Source organism: Narcine bancroftii, chromosome 1 (assembly GCF_036971445.1).
Source record: "Narcine bancroftii isolate sNarBan1 chromosome 1, sNarBan1.hap1, whole genome shotgun sequence".
Classification (NCBI taxonomy): domain Eukaryota; kingdom Metazoa; phylum Chordata; class Chondrichthyes; order Torpediniformes; family Narcinidae; genus Narcine; species Narcine bancroftii.
The window spans coordinates 289,175,885-289,203,617 of NC_091469.1; the positions used below are offsets into that span (position 1 = coordinate 289,175,885).

Here is a 27,733-nt window from a genome sequence, read left to right on the forward strand (position 1 = left end):
GAAGCTGTTCCTCAGACTGGAAGTGCTGGCACTGATCCTCCTGTATCTTTTCCCCGATGGGAGCAGCTGAATGATGCTGTGTGTGGGGTGGAAAGGGTCCTCGATGAATTTTAGAACTCATGGGCGCAGAAACAGACACCTATTATCAACAAACTTCTTGGAGTGCTGTCGGCCAACAGTTCCAAGAATGTCCACCACTGGGACTTGTAAGATCATCACATCGGGTCAGTAAACAGCTGTGGTGAAGGCCTCTCACACCGAGCAGAAATGTTCCACAAAAGAAAGATCATCTTCCACAAACACATGCCTCTGGCCTTACAAGGGTGATAATGATTAAGAGTTAAAACAAGGATTGTTGGCTTTTTTCTCACCACTGAAAAACATTAGACTCCTTGAAAGAAGAGGTTTTAACTAAATATACAAGTGGCAGAAAGTTTACTGAAAGAAAAATAATGGATTTTCAGAAAATATCTTTACACCACACGCTAGCCAGCTGTCAACAATTTTCCAACTGTTTCCAGCCTTTGGGTTATAAACACTTCCTCCCAGCAGGGTGATAAACATAACATTGTTAACCCAACTTGGGTTAAGTTGGATGTTATCTTCTGGAACTCGGGCATTTATTTATTTAGCGACCCAGCACAGTAACAGGACCTTCTGGACCATGAACTCGTGCTGCCCAAATACACCCACATGACCAATTCACCTACTGACCCCGTACAACCTTCAAGCATGGAAAGGAAGTGGAGGTCACGTGGAAAATGTACAAACTCCTCTTGGACAGAGCCGGATTTATATGGGCCAAACACAGGCCAATGGGGATAGCATTGTGGTCAGCATGGACAGGTTGGACTGAAGGGCCTGTTTCTGGGCTAAACACCTTGAATACAGAAAGGATTGCACAGCACATTCTGGAGGAAGAGCAAGGGTCCTCTCTCCAGTGTGCTGGCCGATACTTGTCTCTCCACAAACATCACTAAAAAGGTGTGCAAAAATGAATACCGTGTTAGGGCTGTACGATTATGGTAGTGATTAGGAAATGCTATTGCAGTGCCAGAAACTGGAGTTCAAATCCTGCACTATCTGTAAGGAGTTTGTACATTCTCCTCAAATTTGCGTGGGTTTCCACCGGGGTCTCCAGTTTCCTCCCACCCTTCAAAACGTACCAGGGGTTGTAGGTCAATTGGGGTATTTTGGCAGCACAGGCTTGTGGGCCGGAAGAGCCTGTTACCGTGCCGTATGTCTAAATTTAAATTGACCAAATTTTACCCATTTATAGTGTAGATTCACTTCCAAAAAAAGTGCAAGACTGGGTGAAGGTATGAAGGGACATAAATCAGATGACTATCCTAATCAAGCATCTTGAAGGGTATTAACTGCAGGAAATGGTAGAAGCAGTCAACAGTTAGACCATAAGACATAAGATATAGGAGCAGATGTAGGCCATTCAGCCCATCAAGTCCGATCTGCCATTCCATCATGAGCTTATCTATTCTACCACAGCCCCACTCCCCTCCCTTCTCCCAATAATATTTAATACCCTGACTATTCAGATACCTATCAATCTCTACTTTAAATCTATCCAGCGACCTGGCTTCCACATCTGCCCATGGTAGCGAATTCCAGAGGTTCACCGCTCTCTAGCTAAAGAAATTCTTCCATGTCGCTGCGCCCTTCAATTCTGAAGTTGTCCTTGCCTCCCCTACTATGGGAAACAACTTTACCACATCTACTCTGTCCAGGCCTTTCAACATTCAAAATGCTTATACAAGTCCGTTTCCCCCCCCCCCACCACCCCCACCCCCATCCTTCTGGACTCCAAGACCAGTTAAACATTCCTCATGTGCTAATCCCTTCATTCCAGGAATCATTCATGTAAATCTTCTCTTAACCTTCTCCAATGCCAGCACATCCTTTTTTAATTAAGCAGCCCAAAACTGTACCCTGTACTCCAAGAGAGGCCTGACCAGTGCCTAATAAAGTCCCAACATTAGATCCCTAATATTATATCCTATTCCAACATTACATGCATTCAGGTAGCATCTACGGAGGGAGAAGGAGAGTTAACATTTCAGTCGATGATCACAATCAGAAATTATTGTCTTGAACATGCCACGAAATTCATTGTTTTACGGCAGCGACACAGTGCAAACATTGCTATAAATTACATTTCAAAAATAAATAAAGAGCACAAGAAAGTAGGATAAAAGGAGATGTCTGTGGTTCATCGTCTGTTCAGAAATCTGATGGCGAAGGGGACGAAGCCGCCCTTGTTCCACTGGGTGTTCATCCTCAGGCTCCTGCGCCTCCTTCCTGATGGCAGCAGTGGGATCTTCCATTAGAATTTCTAAGACTTCATCCAGCTATCACCATCGGCGGAGAAGTGTTGCACAAAAACACATTCAGCATCACGAATAAGGATAATTATTTTTGGGTTTAAAAAGAGTTCAAGGAAATCGAGCCAACCATTTCATTTCCCTTTGCCATTAATTTAAGTGGCCCAAGATAATCCAGTAATTAAAGGAATAAATAGATTTAGTAATCAAGGTTTTCGAGAAGTTATTAACAGATCAAGTGTTCATTTTCTCAGTGCTGGAAGGAAGAACCAAATTGACCCAACTGTTTGTTAATAGCCTCTTTGGAATTCATAGCAGTCCACATTTAGCTTTAAAAATAATCAAATGATCCAAGTTGCTTTCAAGGAAAATTGAAAGGTAAACTGACATCAAGCCACAGGTTGGAGCAAATGACCAAGTCAACTCAAGTCATGTTTATTGTCATCGGATCGTACAAGTACAACCCGGCGAATCAGCGCTCTCTGGTCCTCGATGCAAAACACGCAGACACACAACCAGACATAACACACATACAGACAAATAATACATATGCAGGGCAAGTATTCATCGATACAAATAAATAAATGTTGTTTTATAAGAGTCTCAGAGGGTTAGTGTGAGTATTTCCTTTGGTCATTCAGCACCTGTGGGAAGAAGGTGTTCCTCAGCCTGATAGTAACTGAAGTTATGCGCAGTGTTACAGATGGGAATAGAATTTACTCAGTTCAACAACCTCATGACCTGTGGTAAGAAGCTATTTCCCAGCTGGACAGTTCCTGATTTTGATGCTCCTCAAAGTTCGGATTCATTGTCAGAGTCCATACATGACATCACATACAATCCTGAGATTCCTTTTTCCTGGGAGCAAGGCAGAATTACCACTTATTGGCAGGCAAAAACTGTACTCAAGAAGATACATACACATATAAACAAATAAAGAAACGTAAACACATCAGAGAGAAAAAAAAATCAATGAAACTCAAAAGTCAATGTCCTTAAATGAGTCCCTGATTGAATTTGTAATTGAGGAGTCTGATGGTGGAGGGGAAGCAGCTGTTTCTGAACCTGATGGTGTGAGTCTTGTGGCACCGAGACCTCTTTCCTGATGGCAGCAGCGAGAACAGAGAGTGTGCTGGGTGTTGTGGATCCTTGATGATTGCTGCTGCTCTCTGATGGCAGCGTTCCCTGTAGATGTTCTCGATGGTGCAAGGGTTTTGCCTGTACCTCCATATTGACGGTACTGGATCAAAAATACTGGGTGCTGGAAAGGGACTTTGATAATTTTTTGAACCCCATTTAAGTAATGGTCCTGTAAATGTCAACTGAGGAAAGTGATCTTCTCAGCCGTTTTAATGATCAGCTATTGACTTTCAGTCCAATTCATTGCAACTACCATCCCACACAATGATGCAGCCAGACAGGACACGCTCAATTGTGCCCCTGTAAAATGGGGTCAGGATGGGGCCAGTTGCCTTGCCCCCCTCAACCTCCTTAGGAAGTGAAGGCACCGCTGCACCTTCCTGACTAATGAGGGTATGTTGTGGGTCTGTTAATGTACACACCAAGGAACTTTGTGCTCTTCACAACAGAGAATTGTCCCCCTTCCATCCCCCTGAAATACACAGTCATTGTCTTGACCACGTTGAGACACGGGTTGTTGTTCTTGCACCATTTATCAGCAGCCCATCCTCCTCTCTGTAAGCCAACTCATCATTGTTGCCTGATGAGGCCCAACTACTGTTGCATCACCCACAAACCTGATGATTTTGTTTTATGTGAATTCCAGGCGGATGAGACTGATGAAACACCCTCAGAGTCAGCTGACCATATATCAAGACACTTACTTTCTTTTCCAAGGCGGCGACTGCAATCCTCTTGGGCTTTCGGGGAGGGATAATCGGCGGAGCCACTGCAAGTGGCTGGTTGGGGCGGGCTGGTGACGCCATCAGCCCACGAACCAACTCCCCGCTCACTCCTCTCCCTCCCTGACACCCTCAAGGCAGGGGTGGTGGGCAGGAGCCGTCAGGACAGGGGTGGCCAGTGAGAGCCATCAAGCATTGGGGACCCATCAGGTTAGGGGCGGTGAGCGGGGGCTGTCAGACAGTGGAAGCCGTCAGGTTGCGGGGGCCAGTGGGACCTGCTGAGTTGCTCCAGCATTGTGTTTTTACTTCAACCACGGTGTCTTCAGACTTCTATGTTTTACTTTGTTACAGGGAGTGGTTGGACAAAACTGGGTTGTTTTCTCTGGAGCATTGGAGGCTGAGGGAAGACCTGAAAGGCATTGATAGGGTGAACAGTCCGTATGTCTTTCCCATGGTTAGAATACTAAAGGACATGCATTTAAGGTAGTGTTGAGATGGTTTAAAGCAGTGGTTCTCAACCTTTTTCTTTCCACTCACATCCCACTTTAAGTAATCCCTATCCCATCAGTGCTCTGTAAGGGATGTGGGTGGATAGAAAAAGTTTGAAAACCACTGTTTTAATCAACTCTAATTGACTCATTACGTGCATGGTTTCATAAGGGAAATGGGCCAATGCCAACTTTTCTCAAGCAAAATATTTCAGTTACAATTGGGTCTCGAGCAGTGATTGTCAACCTTCCCTTCCCACTCACTTCCCACCTTAAGCAATCCCTTACTAATCACAGAGCACTGATGGCATAGGGATTACTTAAAGTGGGATGTGAGTGGAAAGAAAAAGGTTGAAAACCGTTGGTTTAAAGCAAAATTTCAGGTGAAATAGGGATAAATAAAGGTTGACTTGGAACACAAAGGTCTGCAATCACAGCAATTGTGATAAAAACACAGAAATACTGGAGGAACTCAGCAGGTCTTGCAGCGTCCATAGGAGATAAAGATATAGAAGATACGTTTCAGGCCTTCAAGGTATGAATGAAAAGCAGGCAGGCGTCTGAATTAAAAGGCTGGGAATAAAGGAAAGAAAGGGCAGGGGAAGGATCACTGACCAACAGACAAAAGATCTTGAGGGTTAGAGGGTAGAGAGGAAAAGTACGAGTTAATTAGGGAGGAGGAGGAGGGGGTTGGCTCTTTGAGTGAAGGAGAAAGGAGACAGAGGGGAAAGGAAAGAGAGACTCTCTAAGGAGATGTAGGGGCAGGTAGGTTGAAACCCACTGCTATAGAGTATGTATTAAGGTAAGAGAGGAAAAGTTTAATAGGGATGTGTCAAGCAAATTTTTTACAGAGAGAGTGGTGGGTGCCTGGAATGGCCTGCCAGGGTTAGGGGCAGAAGCAATGTTTAAAAGTCTTGGTTTAATTTAATTTATAATTTAGACATACAGCATGCTAACAGGCCCTTTCGGCCCATGAGCCCGTGCCACCCAAATATGCCCAATTGACCTACAACCCTGGTAGTTTGGAAGGGTGAGAGGAAACTAGAGCAACCAGAGGAAACCCACGCAGACCCGGAGATAATGTAAAAACTCCTTACGAACAGCGTGGGTTTCGAACCCTGGCCACTAGTGCTGTACCAGTGTTGTGCTAACTGCGCCACCTTTCTACATGTATATGAAGGGGACCGGAGGGAACTGCATTGTGTGCAGGGAACAGAGGTTTGATGAAGACTCTGTTCGATGTTTAGCCTTGACTTCCTGAAGCACATTTTATTGGAATATCTTATTTTTAATTCAAAAAATCAATACAATCCCTTTCAACTCTCATATAACATACAGAGTCTATATATATGTCCTCCCACCCCACCCACCCCACCCACCCCACCCTTACCCCAATAATGCAGTCATGTAAATTACACTACATCTCCCATTAACCAAAATCAGAGACTCCTAAATCCTCATTATCCAAAATTTTTTCGGAGCCGAGCTAACCGAAGATCTTGGGCTCCAGGCGGAGCCAGCAGCAGCGGATCTCGGGCTCCCGTGGCAACAGGGACTTCAAGCTCCCGGGCATGAGCAGGGTCTCAGTGGGGAGGTGTCAGTTATAGGTTGTGGCCAGCATGTTACAAGTGATTTGCTGTTGCTACTGGGCTGTTTTTAGAAAATGACCAGTTCTCCGAAAAAAAACATTTATCCGAAATGGGCCCGGTCCTGACCATTTTGGATATTTGGAGTTGTACTGTATACAGGTTCAATTACTAGTGGAGTCCACAACCCTTATAGCAACCTAGGAAAAACAACCAGGTTCTCCTGCAGCACTCTTCACATTGATTGTATTCAGTAAGTTGCTTGGAGTTTGTAGCCAAACTTGGGCTCGCGAGCCACACACGGTTGTTTGATATAGAATGTGTGGCGGAAATATGTTGGCTGAGACAGGAACCGTACTGCTGTAATAAAGTTCCTGACAGAGCTAATTTGTGCGTCCTTGACCACACATCAGCCGGATTTTCAATGACTCACAGCCAAGATAGAGACACGCAGTAATCAGTCAGAATCTTGAAAATATTTGATATGCATAGATACACTTTTTGATTACGGAAACTACTACAAATCAGTAGTTTAAAAACAACATAAATCGGAAATAAACCCCCCAGAGAACCCCTGCCTAAGTCATCAAATGATGATCATAGTCCATGAACAGGGCCCATATCTTGTCCAATTCAACCTCGATCTCTTTAACATTAGATCTCATTTTCTCCAAACTCAAGCAAGGCCCAACATCCTGTACCCACTGCATACGAGTTGGTTCTCTGCTGTCATTCCAACTTATCAAAATTGCTTGTATAGTCATCAATGAAGTCAAAGCTACTGTTCTTTTTTGAGTTGAGTTTAAGAGAATCTTCTCTTCTAGAGAATAACCAAAGCAATAAAATGTTCTAATTCAATCCTAAGAATCTGTAATCGAGTTTTAAAGAATTGTTCCCAATATTCTTGTAGTTCAGATCACTCCCAGAACCTATGAATCAGAGAGGCCTCAAAAATTTTACATTTGTCACATAGTGGATCAACATCAGGATAAAAATGAAATCATCTAACTTTGGACATATGTATTCTATGCACAACTTTAAATTGTATTAAACAATGATGTGCACAGAATGAAGTTTTATTATTCAGAACAAACATGTTATCGGGTTTTCTATCCAACATCCAATTCTTTACAAGTTATTTGCTGGTGACTGTGGTTAGTGGGGGGTGTTAGATTAGTGTGGGGTTTTTTTCTTTTGTTTTTATTTTTGTTTTTTCTAACTAGAAGTGATCAGTCTGTTTAGATAATCACAATTTTTATCTCAATATTAGAATATGAGGTGAAATTCTCATCAGTAATTTTCACTTTTTTGAGAATTTGATAAGACAATGTATAATTGATATGTGACTCACATTCTACATTGCATTATCTTGCAATCAAATTAATAAAAATGTAAATAAGAAAAACTACTTGAATAAATATTATTATATACATATATTTCTTAATATTTATTTAAAATCTTTGTAACAAAACGTGTGTCTAAGAGTAAAGCATGTATGTCTTATGGCTCTCAAACATCCAAGGTTTATTGTAGGCGGCTCTTACGTTAAGCAGGTTTGGCCACCCCTGCTGTAAACTAGAATCACACTTCCCCAGTTGTCTTTATCAACTTCTTGTCTACACAATTCCCCCAGGAACATCTCCATCAGTTTGACATTTGATTTGCAAGATGAAGTTGCCCTCATAATCTTGAGATTAGACATAATATGCAGCCAGAAAGGTTAAAAACAGCTTATAGGATAACATCTGAGATAAAAACATGCATTCAGTTTGTCCCAGCTCAAAATAATCTCATTCAAAGTTGGACATCAGCCAACAATGGAGACTTATTTTCCAAATCTTTCATTAACCAATTCATCAAAACTTGGATTTAAATTCACTATGTGCTTGACCTGAGCTGTTAGTCCCTCTCATTTTTTAATAAAGGAAAGGTCGGAGGTAAAAGGGCACTTAAATATCTTCAAGCAATTCCAGAGTCATATTAACCTCTATGGTCAGACTGCACTCAGTCCTTGGTTTATGGAATGTGTGCTCAAATCTTTCTGGAGCATAACTAGGCTGATGCTCTGATATGCTCTCTCCTGGAGGAGATGTTAGACTGAGAACACTTTAGTAAATGTAATAGCTCCCATTATTGTAAAACCTTTCACCATGTTGCCAGAATAAATAAATACAAGTATTCATACATACAGTCAAGTATTTATACATAGACAAATAAATACATGAGTCTCAGATGGTTATTGTACCTTCCTGACAAGGACGGTGTGCCTAGGAATGATCTGGCCGAAGAGGTAAAACAGTTTATTATTTTCATGTGAGAAGAGTTGAAAGGATATCAAGGAAAAATGTCAGAAGCGAATAAATAGCAGTGAACTTGAAGAAAGCTGAAATGTTCAGTAATTTCCAAGGGATTTCCATAAAAGAGAATAACTATAATTACTACTGAATGATAAAGCAGGCTTGAAGGGCTGAATGGCCTTCTACTGCTTGTATTTCAGATTAAGATTATTCTTGTACATTACAGGTATAAAAATTGCTTTAAATTACATTCTCGTAAATACATTATTTTTAAAAAAAATCAAATAAATTAGCTCAAAAGAGAAAGTGAGGTCATGCTTGCAGTTCATTGTCCATTCATAAATCTGATGGTGGAGGGGAAGAAGCTGTTTTTGTACCATTGGGTGCTCGTCTTCAGGCTCCTGCACCTCCTTCCTGATGGTGATGGTCCTTAATGATAGCAGTTGCCTCTTGCAGATATATTCGATTTCCTGATGGTAGCAGTGAGAAGGGGGCAAGGCCTGGGTGGTGGCATCCTTAAGGATAGAGGCTGCTTTCTTGAGACACTGCCTCTATTCTCAATGGAATGAAGACTGATGCCCGTGATGGCGCTGCCCAAGTTTACAACCCTCAGTAGTCTTTTCCTGTCCTATGCATTGGCACCTCTGTATCAGACAGTGATGCAACCAGTCAGAATGCTTCCCACGGTCCACTTGTAGAAATTTGCAAGAATTGTTGGTGACATACCAAATTTTCTCATATAATTCTAGCTATCTATGTCCATTTTTACATGTTGTATGTTGGGTGATATTGGTATCAAGGTAGTAGATATGTTTGACAATCTAATGAGGTTTAAGGACAATCCTTAATTGGATAAAGTTCACAGACCCTGTATATTATCTGAGGAATGGATAGGCCCGACATTATTGCTATTGTCTGTAAGGTTCACAGAACTGATCGAAGCAACCATAAATTCTTTAGGAAAAGCTCAATAACAGACACAATGTTAAGACTGTATAGTGAAAATCAGAGTACATATTGTTATTTGATCTTTGAATGCAGCGAGGGAGTCCTGGCCTGTTGCTAGTGAGTTCCTTCAAATGAGAGAGTAAGTGGGGAGTTCTGCCTGATAAATTCCAGTGTGACCTGTGGAATTTTACGTCTGCCCTTCAGTCCCAGGTGAAATGAAAACAGAAATGCTGGAGGATCTTAGGAGGTCTCACAGCATCCACTTGAGGTAAATGTACATCACTGATGTTTTGGGCCTGAGCCCTTCTACAAACCTCCAAACGATGAAGAAGGGCTCAGGCCTGAAATGTCAGTAATATATCTTTACTTCCAATGGATGCTGCGAGATCAGCTGAGTTCCTCCAGCATTTACAGCATGTTTTCACCACAAACACAGAGTCTGTGCTTCACTCCAGGCCCAGGTGAAGGTTGTTTCCATTGAAACAGAGAAAGGTGTTGGATAGTTGCAAAGTTAGAGCTGAAGCTTTTACCTGTGATCTTTGAGGCCAAAGTTGAAAGTCATTTATTGCTATGTGCGCTAAAGATGGATGAAGGGCCCAGGCCTGAAATGTCCACCACTACTCTATACTATACACTGAACCTCTGTGTAAAAAAAGTTACCCCTCACTTGTTGCTCCAACAGTGATTGCATTTTCTTAGAAGACTGAAGTGGGCAAGGCTACCAGTCACCATCATGTCAACCTTCTACAAGAGCTCTATTGAGAGTGTCCTGACTGGCTGCATCACAGTGGGGTATGGTTGCTGCAGAGAAATGGATAGGAGGTCAATCCACAGGACCATAAGAGTGGCAGAGAGGATCACTGGAATCTCCCCCCCCCCCACCCCCCCACCACATTCACATTGACGTGATCAACCAGGATCATTGTCTGAAGAGGGCTCGCAAAATCATTGAGAATCCCGACCACCCTGTACACAGCATCTTCCAGCTACATCCATTAGGGAAGGGATATAGGAGGATCAGAGCCAGAACCACCAGGCTGAGGAACAGCTTCTTCCCACGGGCAGTGAGAATGCTGAACGACCAGAGGAACTGCTCACATTCACACTCCGAGGCTCTTGTATTCATGAAACAATATTTATTTATTAGTATAGATTAAATGAAATACTTGTCCTACATATGTATTGCTTGTCTGTATGTGTGTTATGTTTGGATTTGAGTCTCAAAATTCTGCACCAAGGATTGGAGAACGCTCTTTTGTCGGGTTGTACTTGGATGATCAGATGACAATAAACTTGACTTGGACTAGTTGGAAGGCGATTGGGACAACAGAAAAATTCATTCAAAAGCTTGTCCGGAGGCGATGGTGAAATATTGAAAGCAGGCTACCTAAATGATTTGCAGTGTGGGATGGGAGAACTGTGAAGAAGGTTTTCAAAGTTTGCGGAAGAATCTGGACCAGCTGGAAAAATGGGATGAAAAATGGCAGATGGAATTTAATGCAGACAAGTGTGAGTTGTTGCATTTTGGAAGGACATACCAAGGTAGGACATACATGGTAAATGATCGGGCACTGAGGAGTGTGGTAGAACAGAGGGATCTGGGAATACAAATAAATAATTCCTTGAAAGTGGCGTCACAGGTGGAGAGGGTTGTAAAGAGAGTTTTTGGCATCTTGGCCTTCATAAATCAAAGTATTGAGTACAGGAGTTGGGATGTTATGGTAAAGTTGTATAAGCCATTGGTGAGGCCAAATTTGGAATATTATGTGGAGTTGTGGTCACCTAACTACAGGAAAAATATCAATAAGATAGAAAGAGTTGCTAGGATGTTGCCCGGACTTCAGGAACTGAGTTACAGGGAAAGGTTAAACAGGTTAGGACTTTATTCCCTGGTGTGTAGAAGAATGAGGGGAGATTTGATAGAGGTGTTTAAAATTATGAGGGGAATAAACAGAGTAAACGTAGATGGGCTTTTTCCACTAAGATTTGGTGAGATACAAACCAGAGGACATGGGTTAAGGGTTAAAGGAGAAAAGTTTAGGGGGAAACTTCTTCCCACAGAGAGTGGTGGGGGTGTGGAACAAGCTGCCAGCTGAAGTGGTGAATGCGGGCTCAATTTTAACATTCCAAGAGGAATTTGGACAGGTACATGGATGGGAGGGGTATGGAGGGCTATGGACTTGGTGCAGGTCAGTGTGGGCAAAGAAAATGGGTTGCCACAGACTAGGGAGGCCGAAGGGGCCTGTTTCTGTGCTGTAATGTTCTAAGAAGCTACAGAAGGCAGCAAATGTAGCTCAGAACATCACGCAAACCTCCTTCCCCTCCATGGACTCCATCTACATCTTCCTCTGCTTAGGAAAGGCAGCCAATGTACTGAACAGTCCATCATACCCCAGACAGCTCCCTCCTCCCACCTGATGTGAAAGTTGCCATAGAAATGCAAGTCTTTAATTGACCTCCAACTGATTTGGTTATCATGCCACAAGTTTGAGCCTTTATCCAGTTCAGGTCACCACACTGCAGAATTGTGTCCGGCTCCCTCCAAGGAATCTTAGTCTTCATGTGGTTATGGAATCAACAATTTGCATCCTCCGACACTTGGCTCACATTTAAAAAAAAACTTCAACAAAAGTAAAACACAAATGTCTGCAGACACTGTGGTTGAAGTGTGGTGCGCTGTGGTAGCAGCCAGCAAGCACAAAACTCGAAAGACGGTACAACAGGCTTTATTCCAGTAAAAGTCTGAACATCAGTTCAAGCCTTGGTGGCTTCCCGTGTGACTGGCTCAAGAGGGGCTGGCTCAGGTCTATATTCAGGTCACCTGATTGACAGCCGGCCAGGTGGAGTCAGCCCCCTTCCTGCAGGTACAGAGATCGCCCCCTGCAGTAGGCTGGTGGTCATATCACCACATGAAGTAAAAGGACAATGCTGGAGAAACTCAGCAGGTCCTTTATATGCCAAAGATAAAGATACATAATCAACGTTTCAGGCTTGAGTCCTTCATGAAGGTATGAAAAATGTTCGCAGGCGCCCGAACAAAATCTTGGTTATGTGTCTCTGGGGATTTAGTAGAAGTATTTAAAACTATGAAAGGGAGAGACAGGGTAAATGTAGGACGGCTTTTTTTCCACTGAGGGTAGATGAGATATAAGCCAGAGGACATGGGTTAAGGGTGAACGAGGAAAGGTTTATGGGGAACATTAGGAGGAACTTCTTCACCCAGAGTGTGGTGGGAATGTGGAACAAGCTGCCAGTTGAAGTGGTGAATATGGGCTCACTTTTCATTTTTAAGATGAATTTGGCAGGTATGTGGATGGGATGGGTTTGGAGGGCTGTGGTCAGGATGCAGGTCAGTGGGTCCAGGGAGAATAATAGTTCAGCATGGACTAAAAGAGCTAAAGGGCTTTATTTTGTGCTGTATTGTTCCATGATTCTAAGGGCTCAAGCCCGAAACATTGGTTCTGTATCTTTATCTTTCTGATATAAAGCACACTGTTTGACCTCCTGAGTTTCTCCAACGTTGTGCTTTTCCTTCAGCTCAAATGTCAGTGATTTCCCCCTTCGATTGGTTGTTTTTCCCTGAGATGTATTCCATCTCGACTCGATCCTGACAGTGTTCTCAGAACTTGCACCAACCCTGATATTCTATTTGCCAATATAAATGTTTAACCTTCTCCACGGAAGAACAAACGCGTGCACTTCTTCAAGAAACCCCAACCACCCTGTGACAATCACACCAAATAATTTCAAGCTGTGTGGTTAATTGCCCGAACCAGAATTGCTGTAATTGGAACAAAATGGAATTCCAAGCCCTCTAATCGGGACTGTTTCAGATTCTGATCAAGCACTCTGATGGGACTGGGTGCCAGCAGCTAATTCATGTGGCTCGTTAACATATAAATGGAGGTCTCAGGATGAACTGATTGGATTTTACTGGCACTGTCAAATAAGAATTAAGATGTGCTCTGTAATTCCAAATTGCATCATCTTCTGCAGGGTGATACCAATTAATCCCACTTACTCGGCCGATACAGAAGGGTTTTACTTTTAATTTCTGTTGCACAGCTTGATTTAAGATGAGCTTTCATCTGGAAAACAAACTCTTTGCCACATGTGTGGTTCATTCATTGGTCACAGTCAGCGGTGATGAGGAGTGTGTTTTTGCTGTGACTATCCAAGTTTAACTGTTAGTTTTATTTGCCATGTTCTACCCAGTGCAGTGTGGAAGGTTCATCTGTGAGCAGTCTAACTCTGACATTCATACAACTGTGTGAACAGCGCAGTTACGATGTGTAGGGCTACAGTGAGAAACAAAGATCAACCAGCACCAAGCAAGGGCAGCGTGCAAGCACTGCTGTGGGGTTTATTCAGGAACCTGATGGCTGCGGGGATGAAACGGCCTTTAATCCACTTTCATACTCTTAAATCTACATCCCAGTGGGAGGAGGGTGAAGAGAGTGTGTCTGGGGTATGATGGGTCCTTCAGGATATTGGCTGCCTTTCCTAGACGGCAGGAGACGTAGATGGAGTTCATGGATGCTTGTGTGATGCTCTGAGCTGCGTTCACCACCGTCTGTAGCTTCTCCATGCGATGCATCCTTCTAGCACAGCACAGCTGTAGAAGTCGGTAAGGGACAGGGGAAACTGGCCGAATGTTCTTTGTCCTCTAAGACAGTAGATGTATGGGTGCACTTTTTTAACAATTGTGCCATCGTGTTGGTCCAGGTCTGGTCACTGGAAATGTTCAAGGGAAGGTTAGAAGATGATTTCTAGATATCTATGTTTCCAGATATGAATCCCAAGGGTTGAGATGTTGATTTATAATAAAAGTGTAAAGCTGCTCAGCAGGTCAATTAAGTTGATACCTTGATGAAGGGCTCAAGCCTGAAACGTTGGTTCTCTATTTTTTATCTTTGCTATATAAAGGACACAGTTTGACCTCCTGAGTTTCTCCAGCATCGTGTTTTTACTTTAACATTGGTGTCACAGATATTCAAATTTTAAAATTTTAATTTTGAAAAAAATTACACATATAGCACAGTAACAGGCCAATTCAGCCCTACGAATCTGTGCCACCAAATTTACACCCCTGTTAACCTACACCCCGATACAATTTTTTTTGAAGGATGGGAGGACACCGGAGCCCCCAGAGGAAACCCACAGTCACAGGGAGAACGTACAAATGCCTTACAGACAGCAAGGGATTTGAATCCAGGTCCAGTCCTGATCGCTGGCACTGTAAAGGAGTTGCACTAACTGCTACACCAACCGTGCCCCCCCCCCCCCCATACATATTTTTGTGTTTTACTATTGATTTATAATCTCCTGATTCAGGTTCATTGGGCTTCAATCATCCTGGATAGGTCCGAGCAAGAAGGTCAGGGATCAATTCCCATTGGAGAGCAAAACAATCCTGGATGATTCTCCATTTCAACGGATGGAGAGCTGAACCTTTGGATGTACAGTCCTTTGGTGGAATTAGAATGCTGAGATGTCACGATGGAATTGCAGACAAAACTGGCTCCTCCTCCCCAGTGTCCCATCAATACAATCCATGGAAATCTGTGCCGAGTTGTCACATGTAGACGGGCAGCACGGGTTTCAAGAGCTGGAAAGGCCTTCTTCCGTGCTGCATCGTTAAAATTAAATTAAACTAAAGGCTTGACAATGGAGTTAACAGAGAAGTGTGAATGAATGAATGAAGTTCATTGTCATCTGCACAAGTACAAGGTAGAGATGTAATGAAGGTCAGACTTGTTGCAGCTTCCCAGATACTCAAAATATGCTGTAACAATAATGTAACAATTAACACAAGATGCCACAAAAATAAATAAAAGATAAATTAGATAAATAAATTGACAGTGGACTATTTATACATAGATAGATGGATAGATGGACGGGTAGATGGATGGACAATGGACAGTTGGTTGGACGGGTAGATGGATGGGTAGGTAGATAGATAGATGAATGGGTGGAGATTGTGAATGCAGCTCAGGCCATCACATACCCCCTTGCCCACATCCCCTCCATCAACACTGTCCATACCTCCTGCTGTCTTAGGAAAGCTGATCACTTGCTAAAGGACCCATCTCAGCCCAGACACACCCTCTTTTCCCCATTCCTGACAGGCAGAAGATGCACAAGCTTAAAAACACAAAAGCTCTGGATCTGAGGACTATGCCCTTCCGTGCTGTTATCATTTTCATAAATAGACGTCTGATTGGTAAAAGCTATGATCACATTGAGCAAGCTGGATGGGCAGATGACCTACCTCAGCTCCTATTTCTTATGTTCTAAGATGATGTCCTGCACATTGTCCCAATAACACTATGCCCTGCAATCTGACTTAAGTAACACCACACCTACACATTCCTTTCTCCATTTATTGATTTTGTTTATAATCGTTCTACCTGCTGTATGAGCTGATGTGCCTGGATAGCAGACAAAACAGCTGTATTTGTGTGCATTTGACAGTAGATCATTCAATTAAAAAAGAATTGCATTTGTTCCAACTTGATTTGTGAAACCAATGTTGATTCTTGACCCTTTGCTTTTTTTCAGGGTGATACCGTTTTGACAGTCATCAAGGCGAAAGCCCAGTGGCCAGCCTGGCAACCCCTGAATGTGTAAGTCAGCCTCTGAGTGTATAAATCTGTCCCTGAATGTGTAAGATGGCTCTGAGTGTGCAAGTCAGCTGTTGAATGTGTAAGTCTGCTGCTGAGTGTGTAAATCAGTCACTGAGAGCGTAAGTCAGCCCTGAGTGTGTAAGTTAGCCCTGAGTGTGAGGCAGCTTCTGAGTGTGTAAGTCAGCCAGTAAGTGTGTAACCCAGCCCTGAGTGTGTAAGCAAGCCCTGAGTGTGTAAGTCAACCCTGTGTGTGTGTAACCCAGCCCTGAGTGTGTAAGCAAGCCCTGAGTGTGTAAGTCAACCCTGTGTGTGTGTAACCCAGCCCTGAGTGTGTAAGCCAGCCCTGAGTGTGTGTCAATCCTGTGTGTGTGTAAGCCAGCCCTGACTGTGTAAGACAGTCTGTGATCAGCTTGCAGTTTGGAGAATTGATGTTAGACAGTAGCAGTTGTAACCGTGGTAAAACCTCTGGCAGTTTGAGAGCACAGAGCAAAATATCTGCCAGCTCACAATCTGTATCCCCACCCACCCCCCCCCCCCCCCATCCAAGTGTCCTTTAAAAAAACCCTTAAACATTGCTATTGTATCAACTTCCACCATGACCCTTCGCAGCCAGTTCTGTTAAATAGTAAAACACTAAAGTCTGCAGACACCATGGTTGAAGTAAAAAAATACAATGGAGGAGAAACTCAGCAGGTCACACAATGTCCTTTATATAACAAAGATAAAGAATCATAGCCAACATTTCGGGCTTGAGCCCTTCTTCCCTTTCATGCCATCAGTGCTCTATGGTTAGTAAGGGAATACTTAAGGTGGAATGTGAGTGGAAAGAAAAAGGTTGAGAACCACTCTTTTAGAGGGGTATGGGCCAATCGCAGGCAAGTGGGTCTCTTGTGGGTGGGACATTTTAGTGCAGACCTAAAATTACCGGATATTAGGTGGGAGGAGGTGGTGAGTGTGTGTAGGTAACCACTGCCTCAATATTGCATCCCAGTATCAACCTGCATCAAATCTCTGGGAGGGAAAGATTGCTCAAAGAGGGACGTTTCACAAAGGGCCATAAAGGACAAGAGGATGATCTAGGAGGGAATCGCAGAGCACTGAGCAATTGGACAGTGTCAAGGTGCCTTAAAGGTATTCGAGTTTTCAATAGGGATGACGTACATTCAGGTGCAGAAGTGGATTGGGTGGTGATGAAACCAGAAAGGCAAAGTGTCACTTTTGCAAGTGGTGTTCAATCCCCGAACAGTAACCATGGCGAACGAAAGCATACAGAGATAGAAATGGTGGGAGTATATCGAAGAGGAATGTCTCTAATTATTGTATGTTTTTATCTACATTTAGATTGGAAAATATCAGTCAGGCACAGAAAGCCCAGATCAGGGGTTCATTGACTGTTGTCAGGATAGTTTTTTTTAAGTTCAAAGATATATTTGGCAGCATCCAAAGGAAATCAATGTTCAAGGTTCCTTTTATTGTTGTATAATAACACATTAAAAATGTAATATACAAGATCCGCCTTAAGGCAAACAAAGAGTCACTGTGAGCATTGCCCGGCGCCCCTAACAATAGGAGAAAGGGAAGCAGAGGAGAGTCCCTTAAGAGTCATTGAGTGTGCATGGATTCAATCCTGCAGCCTTTGCAGCCGGACGGACTTCTGTTCAATCCATTGGCAACCAAAGATCTAAACCTCCTACATGATAATTATTCAATACCTTTAATAGTGCATTCTGGAGCCATCCAGAGAGATGGGGGTACTGATGATGTGGTAACGAGATAAGATGATGGTTATGATGTGGATGAAGTATACATCAGCCAGTCTCAAACATTTTTTCAGCTATGCCCCACCCCCCCTACCCCCCAGGACTCTGCTCAAGTTTATGCCCCCCCGCCCCCACTTCCCTGTGAAGCTGTCATGTTTTGGTTTCCTCCGCACTTCTACGCGAAAAAGCTGAAAAGTATTTATGTAATGCGAGGTGAAAAGAAAACAAGGCTTTTACTTAAATGTGCTGTACCCCCTCCCTCCCCAGGGAGTCTGTTGGCCCCTCATTGAGAATGGCTGGTGTATGGAACTTGCTGACAGAGGAGGAGGTGGCATCTGCTGTAGATGCAGCATCCAAAAGCATTTGGGCGGCCGCGAAGGGGCAAAGAAAAGTAGGGAAGATGTTGAGGGGCAAAAGGGTCAGGATGGGCTGAATGGCACGACACTGTGCTGCGCAATTCAATGATGAGCAAGTGACCTCACAGTGAAGGTGCCCCGGGCTGGTGAGCCCACAGCATAATTTCATATCATTCTTCAGGTGGAGGGAAAGGAGAATGGGCCAATGGTCTCAATGGAGCGAGAGAGCGAGATCTGGTCAGGTGGCAAATTCTGATCAGTAATTTCCCAGTCGGGGTGTTGAGTGGGTTTTGGTGAATAGATTTACATTTTCTGATTTTTTTGTCATAAAGTACCTAGTGCCATGAGACGAGTTCTTCTGGGAGCCGTGTAGCAGGTCATGTGTCACATTCATAGACCCGTGTAAAGAACACAATTTACAGATTGCACTATGATATTGAAAAAGAAGATCAATTCCTCCAGATACTCCAGTTTCCTCCCTCATATTCCAAAGAAGCACAGGGTTGGTGGGTTAATTGGACACATGGGAGGAACAGGCTCGTGGGCCGGAAGGGCCTGTTACCGTGCTGCATCTCTCAATTAATTAGCACCAGGAAAAGGCAGTTTACTGGCACTGTTATGGGATTTATTTGGATGGCTGTGGGGAAGAAATTGTCTTTAAGCATGGTGGTACATGATTTTGCACACTTGAGCACCTCCCCAATGGGAGGAGAGAGAAGAGAATGTTTCAAGGGTGCAATAGGTCCTTCCATGTGTTGGGTACATTTCCCAGGCAGTGGGAGATGTGGATGGAGTCAGTGGAGGGGAGGGAGATTTGCGTGATGTTCTGAGCTGCGTTCACTGTTTTCTGCAGCTTCTTCCAATCAGCTCCCCTCCCCATGCTGTGATGCACCCAGCAAGTTGGTTCTTGATGGTGCACACTCTCCAATGAGAAAGAAAACCACAAAGACCCATTATTTATGATGAATAAAAATGGTTAAAAGTAAGTCACAAACATTAAGGAAAAACATCTAATTATGCAGGTAAAATTAGGCCACCAATTGTAAAACAAGTTTATCGGAAGTCAGCACCTGCAGGCTGCTCTGGTGTGGACCCAGGAGAGTGAAGAGTGGAGTCACAGCTCTGCTCCCAATGTAACTGCTGGTGGCTCTCTACAGATTGTTAACAGTCTGTTAACAATCAACGGTTTTTGCAAGTAAAATCCTGCAACTGTGAGGTCTGTGACTAAGATGGCGGTGGCTGTGCTCGGCAGCCGCCATGAGGTGTGATTCAGGGGATCAGCGGACCGGCCGCAGAATGCCAGAAACAGGAGAATGCCACCCAGTCAAGGAGAACTGAGGGGATGACCCTACAGGGCGGTGACCACGGCGGCGGACCAGCAAGGGGCTGAGCGGGTTGCGGTCGGTGGGGGGGGCGTGGGCGGCACAGGATGCGGGCTGCTGGACTGGATCATGGGAACCAGGAATCGGAGCTGGGATACGAGAGAGCGCTGAGGGCAAGAAAGGCTCCCAAAGGCCTCGGACACTGACGGCTTCCTGAATGTATCAGAGTTTTGAATCTGGAGCTCAGGTTGTTAATTAAATGAAAAAGAGTCTGTGCGGCTGCGGAGGCTGTGGGAGCGCTGGAGGCGAATCCACGGACACTCAGTGACCCTGAAGGGACTCTCTTTTGCTTCTCTTTCTCTCTTAGTGTAAGGGGCTCCGGGCAACACTAATGGTGACTTTTTACCTGCTTTACGACAGGCAGAAGTTAAAGTATATCAGGTATGTTAAATTTTAATGTATTATTAATGACAATAAAAGGAACCTTGAAGTTGAAGACCCTGTTTATTGTCAGATCTATCAGGATGCAGTGAGAAAGGAAATGTCAACTGATCAGATAAGATGGGAGCAGAAAGCTCACAGGTTGTTAAGTTGGTGGATGTAGGGATAGAACCGCATCAGTGTTACTGATTATATTTCAGTGCACAGGGAGGCAGTGAGTACAGGGGTGATAACGGAATGGGATTTGGGGTGAGTTGGGTCTGAGGGTGTTCCAACAGCACCAACCAAACCCATGCTTTCTACCTCCAAGAATGACAAGGGCACCAGGTTCATAGGAGCATCACCACAAGCATCTTCCTCTTCAAACCGCATCACATGGGAAATACCCAAATATGTCCATCCCTTCATTGAAACTGGCTCTCGCTCTTGCTCTTTCTCACTCTCTCTCTTTCTGTTTCTCACTCCCTCCTATTTCTCTCCTATCTTCTCCCCTCCTTCTTTCTCTCTCCCTCTCTCTCTCTCTCCTCTCCCACTTCCCCCCTCCCCCTCTCCCAGTCTTCCTCTCTCAGTACCGCAAGCAATAATGGGCCACCACATTCCTTGAGGCAAGTCAAGGATAGGCCGTAAGCTTTGTCAGTGAGGACCACATCCTGAGAAATTAGTTTCAAACCATCTTCTTGTACATTTGTAGACTGCAATGTATAGAGGCAACTTTCCTGTCTCTGAAGCATAGTGGGATATTCTAAAAGTGATAGAAATATGTCTTTTCCTCAAAGTATTCAAGCTTGACAAATTTGCCACTTCATTTTAATCAGTTCTGTGACAGAAAGTTGTCCCTCTTGCTGGTCAATATCAAAGCTCGCTTCCGTCCTCCACCACCCAAGATCAAAATAAACCCATATCATTCCATGAAAGATATCAATCAGATAGAAAGAGTACAGAGAAGATTTACTAGGATGTTGCCCAAACTTCAGGGATTGAGTGATAGGGAAAGGTTAAGCACGTTCGGACTTTATTCCCTGGAGCGTAGAAGAATGAGGGGAGATTTGATAGAGGTATTTGAAATTATGAGGGGGATAGACAGAGTCAATGTAGATAGGCTTTTTCACTGAGGGTGGGTGAGATACAGACCAGAGAACATGGGTTAAGAGTGAAAGGGGAAAAGTTTGGGGGGAACATGAGGGGAAATTCCTTCACATGGAGAATGGTGGGAGTGTGGAATGAGCTGCCAGCTGAACTGGTGAATGCGGGCTCAATTTTAATATTGAAGAATTTAGACAAGTACATGGATAGGAGGGGGGTATGGAGGGCTATGGACTGGCTGTAGTTCAGTGGGACTAGGCAAAAAAATGGTTTGGTACAGACTAGAAGGGCCGAAGAGACCTGTTTCGGTGCTGTAATATTCTTTGCTTCACGTAAGGAGTTAACTTCAAATTTAAACACAGTGAGAATTCACTGATTGAGTGCTAATTCTGTTAGCTAAAGTCAATCCCCTGAATATCTAAGCTGACACATTATTAAACTATTTTTACCCACAGTGAATTTGTGCAAAATTGACTGGATAATGAGTTAGAGGCAGTTGAATGAAGTCTAACCTTTTGAGCCTAGGGATTATTACCACTTCTGACTTGAAAGAGATTTCACCTGATAAATGAGGGGCAACATTGGAACCAGTCCAGAGGTAGACTCTGTGGTTGAATGTGTACAAATGAAGACTTCCATTAATGGGAGGGCTTTGCAAAGGCAAAACTCATTTCCTTCAGAATTTAGCTCGACAGAAGTATACATTCAGACTGCGTGCTTGTCTTCAGGCTCCTGTACCTTTTTCCTGATGATAGCAGAGTGAAGAGGGCCTGGATGGTCGGGGTCTTTGAGCATAGAGACTGTTTTTAAGACACCGCTTCTTGTAGTTGTCCTTGATGGAGTGAAGTCTGCTGCCTGTGATGTCACCCTCTGGAGACTTTTCTTGTCCTGAGCGTTGACGCCTCCATACCAGGTAGTGATGTAACCAGTCAAAATGCTCTCCACGGTCCACCTGTAGAAATTTGCGAGAGTGTTCGGTGAAACACTGAATCCCCTCAGACACTTCACAAAGTGTGGCCACTGGCGAGCCTTCTTCATGAATGCATCGACACGGAGGCTCCGGGACAGATCCTCGGAGATGTTGGAACCCAGGAATTTGAAGTTCTTGACCCTCTCCAGTACTGAGCACTCGATGAGGACTGGGTCACATTCTCCTGACTCTCTCCTGAAGTCCTCAATCATTTCCTTGGTTTTGCTAACGTTGAGTGCAAGGTTGTTGGCGTGACACCACTCAATGAGCTGATCACTCTCCCTTCTGTGCACTTCCTCATTGCCGTCTGTGATTCTGCCGACAACCACGGTGTCATCAGAAAATTTGTAGACAGCATGAGAGTTCTGTCTGGCCTCACAGTCAGGGGAGTGCAGTGAGTAAAGCAGTGGGCTTTTAAAAACAAGAGAATTTTTAAAGTGCAGAACATAGGATATTAACCATAGAACATGGAACATTCTACCACAATGTCAGTGTCGAGCACTTGATCTCTGCTACCTGCTCATGATCCATAAGCCCATAAGACATAGGAGCAGAAATAGGTTATTCAGCCCATTGAGTCCGCCCCATTATTTTAATCATGAGCTGATCCATTTCCCCCCCCCCCACCAGCTCCGACACCTATAGCCTCTGTCCTTTAATTACCAATTCTCCTCCTCCGGGCAAAAGAGTTTTTGCATTCACACGATATATTCTTCTCATTATTTTGTACACCTCCACAATATCACCCCTCATCCTCCTGTGCACCAAGCAATAATGCTCATTGTCTGCTTTCATTTAAAATTAGATGTTCAGCACGGTAACAAGCCCATCTAGTCCATGCGCTGACCAAATAGCCCATTTGGCCCCTGTACCTTTTGAACGGTGGAAGGAAACCAGCGCGCCCGGAGGAAACCCACACAGATATGGGGAGAACGTACAAACTCCTCACAGACAGTGGCAGATTCAAACCTGGGTCACTGGCATTGTAATAGATCACACTACCACCACGATACCATTACACCCAATGCTTTAGTCGTATATAATGTCAGTATGCACTGAAATTCCAACTTGCTGCAGCCAAGCAGGAACTTGTAAAGATAAAATATCATTAAACAAATTGAATTAAATGGAGAGACTTTTATCTGTGAGTCAGAATGCCCGATACTGCTGCTCATTTATTCAAAATCAGGGCAGCGGATCTGAGTGGTCCAACGATTACAGGTCTGGCAGTCAGCGCTTGTTTGATTCTGCTTCAGTGACAGATGAAGTGTAATCGAACAAGTGACACAGGACAGGTGGACAATCTTGCGAAGCGGTGCGAGACTATCAACCCCAGTCTCAACGGGGTCAAGAGGAAGAGGATGATTGTGGACCTCAGGAGGACTAGAGACGGTCATTCTCCACTACACATCAATAACTCTGTGCTGGAGAGAGTGGAAAGCACCAAGTTCATTTAACTACACAATATCTTCTCACTTGTCAGGAAGGAGCAACAGTGACTGCACTTCCTGAGAAAGTTGAAGCGGGGAAGGCCACCGGCCACCATTATGTCCACCTTTTACAGCAGCTCTTTTGAGAGCGTCCTGGCCAATTTCATCACCATGTGGTCCGTTTGCTGCAGAGAAATGGATCAGAGATCAATCTATAGGACCATAAGATTGGCAGAGAGCATCACTGGAGCCTTCCTGCCCCCTGTTGATGGGGATTGTGGTCTGAAGAGGGCACACAAAATCATTGAGGATCCCTTCCACCCTGCACACAGCATCTTTCAGCTGCTCCTGTCAGGGAAGAGATACAGGAGTATCAGAGCCAACTCCACCAGGCTGAGGAACAGCTTCTTCCCACAGGCAGTGAGAATGCTGAATGACCAAGGAACTGCACATACAACCCCTCCGAGACTCAACTATTTATTAAGCAATATCTATTTATTTGTATATAAATATATAAATGCTTGTTTTGTGTATGTATTGTGTGTCTGTCTGTATGTGTGTTATGTCTGGTTGTGGTGTACCAATATTAATATTTGGGGAGAATTTATCAGATTTAGAGTAGGTCACATACATACACACATTTTAAAACATCTTATTTGAAAGACTGAAGAAATCACATTACAGGATTTCTTGGAGAATGGAAGCACCTTTCACAAATAGGTGTTCATTGAACTGACATCATAAAATGCTTGACCATTGTCTTGCTGGAGTCATGCTGTCTATCAGTACTCTTTCTGCAAAGTGCTCAAAGAAAGGTCACTCCTTGATTTTGTTTATCTAACAACTGATGAAGAAAGAATTGTTGTTTTGCTCAGGAAGGTGGGGGTTTTGCAAGACATGAGTCACATGCTCTTTTTGGAGTTGCAGTTGGAAGAGAGTGAGTTAACAGCTCAGTCAGTCAGTCTGTGTGTGGGACACTGACAAGTAACTGGAAAGTGCAATCCAGGGAAAATTGTTTGAAACTGATGAAAGCAAGTTCCAGAGCAATAGATGGTTGGAAGTGCTATCTGTCTGATGTTTCTCTTGAAATAGAGGAAAGAATGGAACTCTGTGCTAGCTTGAAGTAAGAGATTACCATCTAGAAGACCCTGATGGGTCAAGTTTCATCAGCGAGACCCTGAGGTGACTAGTGGTGGTACCTCAGTTGTGGAAATCCTGGAGCAACAAATATCTCTCTCTGCAATCCCTTCAAGAATCTTCCTGAGCGGTACACATTTACCTTTCAAGCACCAAGCCTGGTGAACTTTATACATGTTAAATTCTATGCACAGTATGGTGATTGCCTGCAACCAGAGAACTTGGAAGAAAGAGAAGTGAGATTGAAATGTGAACCAAAGAAGATGTCTTAAATCCACACACATACATACACATGCACTTAGAATGAGAAGGGGGTTAATTTGGGTACATTAAGTATAGAGTTAAGTTAATGTTTGATTCTATTTTCATGTTTAAAGTTAATTAAAAATAACTTTTGTTTTAAAGACCACTCGTCTTGATGAATGTCTCTTGGTGCTGGGTTTTGGGGTCCTTTGGACTCGTAACAGTGGGTTAGTGTGCTTTGTACCGAGGACCAGAGAACTCTGTTTCGTCAAGTTGTACTTGTACAATCTTGACTTGAACTGAACTTGGGACCACTCAGCACTTCCTCACTGCTGTGGACGTGTTCTGCTTCGCTAACCCTCCTTTTGTTTTCTCGTTCCGTGCAGACGGGCAGCTCCATCCGCCGAGTTCTCCGTGGATCGCACTCGACATCTCATGTCCTTCCTGACCATGTTGGGTCCCAGCCCGGACTGGAATGTGGGCCTCTCTGCCGAGGAACTCTGCACCAAGGACTGCGGCTGGGTGCAGAAGGTGGTTCAAGACCTCATCCCCTGGGACGCGGGCACCGACAGCGGAGTGACCTATCTGGTAAGCTGTTCCCTCGTTTCTCGGCAGTTTCTTGGAGACACCTAGAGATGAGGAGGGTGAGGAAGGACCTTGTAAGGGTTTCTATAAACATGAGGAGCATCCATGAGGTGGATGGTAAGAGACTTTTCCCCAGGGTAGGAGAGTATAAAACAAGAGGGCACTGATTTAAGGTGAGAGGAAATATTTAAAATGGACCCAAGGGCTAACTTTTTCACAAAGAATGTGGTGGGTGTGTATAAGTATGATGAGATGCAGAGGTGGGTACAATTTCAACACTTCAGACAGGAATATAGATAGGAAAGATTTATCTTTTAACTTAATGATACAGCATGGTGCGTATATAGAGCCGCTGTCATACCCACACTCCTGTTCGGCTCCGAATCATGGGTCCTCTACCGGCATCACCTACGGCTCCTATAACACTTCCACCAGCGTTGTCTCCGCTCCATCCTCAACATTCATTGGAGTGACTTCATCTCCAACATTGAAGTACTCGAGATGGCAGAGGCCGACAGCATCGAATCCATGCTGCTGAAAATCAAACTGCGCTGGGTAGGTCACGTCTCCAGAATGGAGGACCATCGCCTTCCCAAGATCGTGTTATGTGGCGAGCTCTCCACTGGCCACCGAGACAGAGGTGCACCAAAGAAGAGGTACAAGGACTGCCTAAAGAAATCTCTTGGTGCCTGCCACATTGACCACCGCCAGTGGGCTGATATCGCCTCAAACCGTGCATCTTGGCGCCTCACAGTTCAGCGGGCAGCAACCTCCTTTGAAGAAGACTGCAGAGCCCACCTCACTGACAAAAGACAAAGGAGGAAAATCCCAACACCCAACCCCAACCCACCAATTTTCCCTTGCAACCGCTGCAACCGTGTCTGCCTGTCCCGCATCGGACTTGTCAGTCACAAACGAGCCTGTAGCTGACGTGGACATTACCCCTCCATAAATCTTCGTCCGCGAAGCCAAGCCAAAGAAAGAAAAAAGACAGCACGGAAACAAGCTAACTGTTACAGTAACTGTTACACTAACCACGCCACCCTGTGCAGAGGGATAACAAATAAATGCAGGCAACTGGGGCAAGCTCAGGAAGGCATCTTCATCAGCAAGAATAAGCTGGTTGGTGTCCATGCTGTAAAACTCCGGAACCTCGGAAACTCCTCTCAAATCACCATTTCGAGACCAAAACAATGGATGAGGAAAACAAAGCAAAATACCACAGATGCTGGATTTCTGTAGTTATTGCAGGGAATGTCAAAATGATTCAACAGATCAGGCAACATCTGCACAGACACAAACAATTCAATTACATTGTCACATGTACAGTGGGAAAGTTTGTTTTGCAAGCAATCCAGCTTGCTATCCCATTCATGGTAAATTCGAATGATAAGAGGGAACCAGAGCTCCTGAGGAAAACTCATGCAGGCACGAGAATGTACAAACTCTTTGCAGACAGCAGGGGATTCGTACCCCGGTCCCGATCGCTGGCGCTGCAAAGGCATTGTGCTAACCGCTACACCAACTGTGGGATTTGAACCTTTGTGTCTGGATTAATGATCCAGGACTGAGAATGCGTGTGTAGTAACATCCCCGCTGCAGCTCAGTACTGCATATTTTGTGCCGGAGTGGTTTAAGTTAGAGAGGGTGGAGGGTGTCTGGTTATCACAGATCATTTCTGTTACAAATGGCACAGATTGCATGGATCCCTCTGGTTTGCTTTTGTTGTGAGCTCTGCTGGAACACATTGATAAGATGAGATCCTGCATGCAGAGATTTAAAAATGTTTGCAAAGCATATTTCCGTGGGAAGGCTTTCAGAAGCGTTTGAATCAAACTCAGGAGACCCAGAACACAAAAACTTAAACATCTGCATTTTAATGGCTATCAGCTACAACATTTTATGTGGTCTATCCAGATTTTGTTGTGCTTCGGATGTGGTTTAACATTCTGTATAGTGCACTCTATTGGCGTCATAATTGAGGCAATAAGTTTTGAATTATTCCCATTTAATTGCCAGAAATATGCAAGAACTTGCATAAGATTAAAGAAATGGGACTATACTTTTTATTCAACAATGCCATGTGCGTTTAGTGAAAGACAAAAGTCTGCAGATACTGATTGTAGTCAAAACAAGAAATACTGGAGAAACTTTGTGGCCTTCTCTACATCGGAGAGGCTGGCCGCAGACTGGAACATCACTTTGCTGGTGGCATCTTTGATGTGTCCGTATCAGTGACAGGCATCTCCCAGTAGCCAACCCA

At 44.1% G+C, this 27,733-nt stretch overlaps 1 protein-coding gene across 1 annotated transcript in view; it reads left to right on the forward strand.

Annotated features, from left to right (window-relative positions):
- The window catches only part of LOC138745759 (spondin-1-like), a 197,654-nt gene that overhangs the window by 143,202 nt on the left and 26,719 nt on the right, over positions 1-27,733 (forward strand). The window contains exons 7-8 of the mRNA XM_069903048.1: positions 16,079-16,143; positions 25,272-25,473. Coding sequence (XP_069759149.1) covers positions 16,079-16,143; positions 25,272-25,473 — 267 coding nt within the window. The remainder of the gene's footprint in view (positions 1-16,078; positions 16,144-25,271; positions 25,474-27,733) is intronic.